Source organism: Vanessa cardui, chromosome 3 (assembly GCF_905220365.1).
Source record: "Vanessa cardui chromosome 3, ilVanCard2.1, whole genome shotgun sequence".
NCBI lineage: Eukaryota > Metazoa > Arthropoda > Insecta > Lepidoptera > Nymphalidae > Vanessa > Vanessa cardui.
Window position 1 is genome coordinate 11,724,389 of NC_061125.1, and position 5,604 is coordinate 11,729,992.

Genomic DNA, 5,604 nt, shown 5'->3' on the forward strand with positions numbered 1-5,604 from the left:
ATGTTCAATCATTTTAAATCGATACCAAAGTAACTTCTCTTTTATGTTATTTTATAGGCCAAATATAATTTGAAGTTATTTTATAGTATTAATGATATATAATTATATTATGACAATTTGTCAGTTATTTAATATACAGACGTGTCATTGGTGTTTTTGGTTCTATATTTTTAATCGGCTTTATGTTTTGTATGCTTGCGTACTGCGCAGGGTTGATTAGTGTTCGACAATTCTTATAAAAAAAATAGATTATGAGTCGACTACTGTTTTAAAAAATGTAAGCATATTTGTATGTCATAAGATTACTCCACATCATATTTTTATAATAAATTAAGTTAGCAGCCATATTAAGTTCGATTTTTAATTTTAATTTCCATATTTTGGTTTTAAATATATTTGTACTTTGAGTGAATGTACGTTATGAAATAATTACTGTGAGTGAATTAGTCATTTGCAATAATATATTTTGACTATTAACATCTCATTATATTTTTAAAAGATAAAAACTTATTAATTACATTAAGGTGTTTTGTTACTTTTGTAAAGTGATAAAATTTTATTTTAAAATTCAGCGAACGGCCTTACCTTGTGATTACGATATGAACTGTTTTAGATGACCCGAAGTATTCAAGTCACGTCTCCGAGAGTCCTTTGTCAAATCTAGATATTTTTCTTCTGAGTTTTTATACTTAATGTAGACTGTATAAGGTATAGTATGTTTTTTTCTTTATTATACTAATGCTACTTTATTTCTGCTAGGTTTTAGATAAAAACAATTATCTTAAATATTTATTTAGAAAAGAACAAGAGTTATACTATATATTTAAAATCATTTACTAAAGTCTTATGAAAATAATTTATTCATTTGTATATTCAATTTTGTGTAGTAAAACTTATAAAAAATATTGTAATACTAACTTGAGCAAGATGATTTCAATATTATGTTGTTAGATAAGATCAGTTAGAAGGAAAAGTAAGGGAGAAAATAAAAATAAATTTTATGCAAAAATTATCACAATGGCTTTATTAAAGTATATAAATAGGTATACTGTGACTTAATATGGACATCTATTTACACATTATTTACATAATTCACATATTCTACAGCAGTCTTATAGAATTTATTTACACCAACTTTACGAAATCAAAGTCCACTTTAATGGCTAGGAATTACAAAAATAGATTAAAATCTTAATTATTTGGTAAAGCGCGATGCAATCATAACAATTTACACAAGAAGCTTCGTTTATATGATTTTAATATTAACATTAAGAAGCGTAGACTAGACAAGGTAAGCTTGACCTGAATGCTGTGTATCAATTATAGGAGGTGGCGGCCAGTGCCTAAACTCTCGCCTCCGATTGGGATTACTTCCACCTAATTCTAATGATGAGTAATCTGAGTCGATGGATGAATAAATATGATCCGATGGCGGTCTACCATCTGATCCGTACAAAGGCTGTGGATGTTGAGGTCGACCTTCTATACATTCAGGAGTAGCATTCACGGTATCCCCAGACCCTCTCATTTTTTCAGTGAAAGAAAACGATCTCATTGTACCGTTTTGCATACCGCTTCTCATTGTATACGAGTTGATATTATTTCTAAAGCTAGACGATTTAGATTTATATCGCCGGTCAGGCATCGCATAGCGTAACTTCTCCCAAAATTTATTCTGACCCCATTTTATCCTTAAGCCTGTTTTTAAATATGGCCTTAAATCAGGGTCGCATTCCGCTTCGTTTAAGACAGAACTATCTTCAATGAGAACTAATGTATAAATTCTAGTTTTAAGTATTTCGTGTAGTGCTTGTCTAAATTCATAGCGAGACCATTCGGTTTCTAAGAAATTTCTCGTTAAAACAATAAGTATGCGCTTGGACGCTTCTGCCGCTTCTGGGAGCGGTAATGTATACTGCATATAAGCTACGCCATGTTGGGGTATATCTCGATAATGTAGGCAGAGATGGTATGAGGGATTTCCATTTTCCAATTCGGCTGCAAGGGTTTGTATGACAAAATCATCATCTTTCGGACTATAGCATACATACGCGTCGTATAATTTGTCCGTTTCATCATAGCCTCCGGTAAATGGAAAAAATCGAATGCCACAACTAGTATAGAGCCATATCCGTATCGTGTCTCTAAATAAGAAAACAATAAGTGTAGAAAGTAAGATTAACATGAATCCCGTAAATGATGTGACCATCATAGGTAAATAGTTAGACATTATCATATTATCAATTCCAGATTCACTTGCATAATAGTCACTGCATATTGTACCGTTAAGGTTCAATTCTTTTCTTTGCGATGAAGGGCTGCCTATGTTCGCGCACCATACATCTGCAATGTCAGTGATTTTAGCAACGTTTTCTGATATAAAAGCTGTAAATCTTTGCAAATATCTACATTTGCAAGACCACATATTATTGCCAATTGAAAGACTGTTTAAGTTTTTATTTAATGTTAAACTCCAAATAGAGAATTCAACTAATCTGTTTCCATCTATTCTTAATGTTTTCAAAGAGATCAAATGTGAAAAAGTCGTGTTAACAATATGACTAATGAAATTATCTTGTAAATAGAGTTCGCTTAGTTGAGTCAGATGCTCGAACTCGTATCCATTTAAATGTTCAAGCTTATTATTACCGAGATGTAATATCACGAGTGAAGATAAGCCAGCAAATGTTCTATTATGTAAGTTTTCAACTTTACTCGAATTTACATAAAGTGATCTCATATTTTTTCTGCCTATGAATGCATAATTTTGCAATTCTTTAAAGTCATTCCCATCTAAATACACCTCGGTTGCATCCATAGGTATTTTTTCTGGTATTTCGACTGCACTCTGACTGGAACAATCGACAACATTTGTATGCCAGGTCGGATCGTGGTAACAAGAACAGTTATTGGGACAAGTCATTTGGCAATCGCATGCGACGTAATCGCAACAGTGGCATAGAGTGAAACAATGGGTTTCATATGTGCACAAGAAATCCGTTGATTTTAAGTTGCTTAAAGGTATATGTGTAACACCTCTAGTATGAGTCATTTTACACAATACATTCTCAAGATCCATAATTCTGGGATATTGTCTCGTGGCAGTCATATTGTTTATTAAAGGCAACCACTCCATGGAACAATCGCAATCAAACGGATTTCCTCCTATGTAGAACTCTGGCAACGACTTATTCGAGGGGACTGGCGATAACCGGAGGCTGTTGATATCTAAATGAGATATCTCATTTGCGTAAATATCAACTCTGGTGAGATTGCGCTTCTCTATAAATGTATTTACTTGGATGTTGTTAATGTGGTTATTGTTTATAAATAACAGTTCTACACTATTCGGTATTGCTAATGGTGATAATTCTACGATACGGTTATGGCTGACATCCAATGTTTTTATTCGAATTTCATCTTGAATTTTATAGTAATTTCCTAAGTGCTCGATAAAATTACCGTGAATATCTAACCATTTTAAATTACCCGGTATAAAGGCGTAGTCGAACCAAACCAAATGATTTTCTGATAGGTTGAGCCAAAGCAAACTCAAAACAGCCGAGAACACTCCATTAATATCGGATATAAAATTACCATCTAATCGTATGGCTTCTAATTGCTTATTTCTTTGAAAGCTTCCTCTCTCCACAGCCTGTATTTTATTTTTTGCTAAATTTAATACTTGAAGACTTGGTAAATCCCAAAACATACCTACACTAAGGTTTCCGATCTGATTGTCGATAAGTCTCAAGCCTGTTAATTGATCTAAATTTTTAAAAGATCCATTTTTTATATCTGATATTTGATTTTCTCCTATATCTAAAGTTTTTAAAAGTGATAACTCCCAAATTGCCTTAGGAACATCTATTAATTGATTGGAACTCAAGTCCAACTCCTTCAAATCAGAACAATTTTTAAAAGCCTTCGGATCAATTGTTATTAAAAGGTTATTATTTAAATTTAATTTACTAAGAACAAATAGTCCATTGAAAAGGTATTCGTCAATCGTATGTAATCGATTTTCGGCTAAATTTAAAGTATGCAAATTATACAAAGGTAAAAATGTGTTCTCTTCAATATATCCAATCGAATTATTTCTTAAATCTAATATTTGAAGAAAGAACAAATCTTTAAATGTCTTACCATCTATCCTTGTCAAAGCGTTATTGGATAAATTCAGAATGACTAAGCGTATAAGACCAATAAATGTTCCGCCATCGATGTGAGCGCTTGAGAGTTGATTATTCGATAAATCTAATACAAGCAGCTGTTCTAATCGGTGGAAAACGCCTCTGGCTAATTCAAATAGCAGGTTATTATTTAGATATATTTCTCGTAACTCTTTCGTGTTCGTGAACGTGCCCTCAGGTATTAACTGCAGATTATTATAGGAAACATTTAAAATGCGTAATGATATTAGTCCATTAAATATTTCACTAGAGATATCACTTATATTATTATGCTGTAATTTGAGTTCTTGTAGTCGCCGAAGATTTGAAATTTCTGAATCCTCACTTAAGGATTTAATTTCGTTATGACTAATATCTAAACTTCTAAGACCTGAACCACAATTTTGTCCAAAGCCTAAACGATCAATATTTTTTATTTTATTATAAGTAACATTCAATATTTGTAAATTATCTAACGCACAAAATACATCTGATGGTATAACTTTGAGATTATTTTGTCCTAAATCAAGAGTCTGTAATTCACGTAGTCCGTTAAAAGTTCCAAGTGAAAGTTCCAAATTCTTATTCGGGCTCCAATCGTAGTTCTTAGATCGTATCGATAACTTTTTCAGTTCACGTAATCCTTCAAAAGCGTTGCCTGGTATCCGAAGAAGTTTGCAGTTTGCAAGCGTTAGTTCCTCTAACGTTATAAATCTTTGAAAATAGTTTGCTTCAAGATAACTTTCGAAAAGTAGTAGTTGGTTGCACTCAACGGTCAAACGTTTTGTACTTTCCGAAGGTGCTGATACAAGATTTGATGCATTGTTTTCGAGTGTTCGTATATGACACGCAGTTGTCCCTTTATCACCATTGAAATCTCTCCTACAATTATCCAAATCTCTCGGAACATACGCGGCAATTACACCCAAAGTCACTAACAAAAAAGTCAGCAATTGAAACATTTTCTACATACATTTGTATTTAAACAAAATTAAATTTTTGTTCATTCACTTATTAATTACACTGTTTATTATTTCGTTCAAATTCACTGGTGTATTATTTATTCACTTCACTAGTCAATGTTTACGTTGTAACGTATGTACGATGTACAAATGGAGGCCACGCGAGCGCGTGCCTTCCTCATCGTGGCTTTTGTCCGACTGGCGAGCGGTTCGGCATGACGGCATCAGTAGTAGCGGGAGAGAGTGGTGGTGTGCTCTACGCCGCCCCTCTGACTCTACGCCCCCCGCACCCTATCGTCCCCACATAGTTACACGTTGCATGGCGCCACTTGCGCGCCCGAGCGCTCTCGCACAATTATGTAATGTTTTCTTAATCGAGCTACCGCGTATCGGTTTAAAAAAGGAAGCGCGTGACTCAGAAATAATAAATAACAGAAAAAATAATGAAAAGGATATTTTTATGATTATGT

The 5,604-nt window shown here is 33.3% G+C and overlaps 1 protein-coding gene across 1 annotated transcript; it reads right to left on the bottom strand.

Moving 5' to 3' along the window:
* Positions 1-996: 996 nt before the first annotated feature.
* Positions 997-5,353, bottom strand: LOC124543700 (toll-like receptor 7). Its single transcript, XM_047121970.1, has one exon. It carries the CDS (start codon positions 5,132-5,134, stop codon positions 1,283-1,285), a length of 3,852 nt encoding a protein of 1,283 aa, XP_046977926.1. The 5' UTR covers positions 5,135-5,353; the 3' UTR covers positions 997-1,282.
* Positions 5,354-5,604: the final 251 nt, after the last annotated feature.

Bases quoted from the DNA above. Each gene is read 5' to 3' on its own strand.
- LOC124543700 (XM_047121970.1), bottom strand. From the start codon at position 5,134: ATGTTTCAATTGCTGACTTTTTTGTTAGTGACTTTGGGTGTAATTGCC.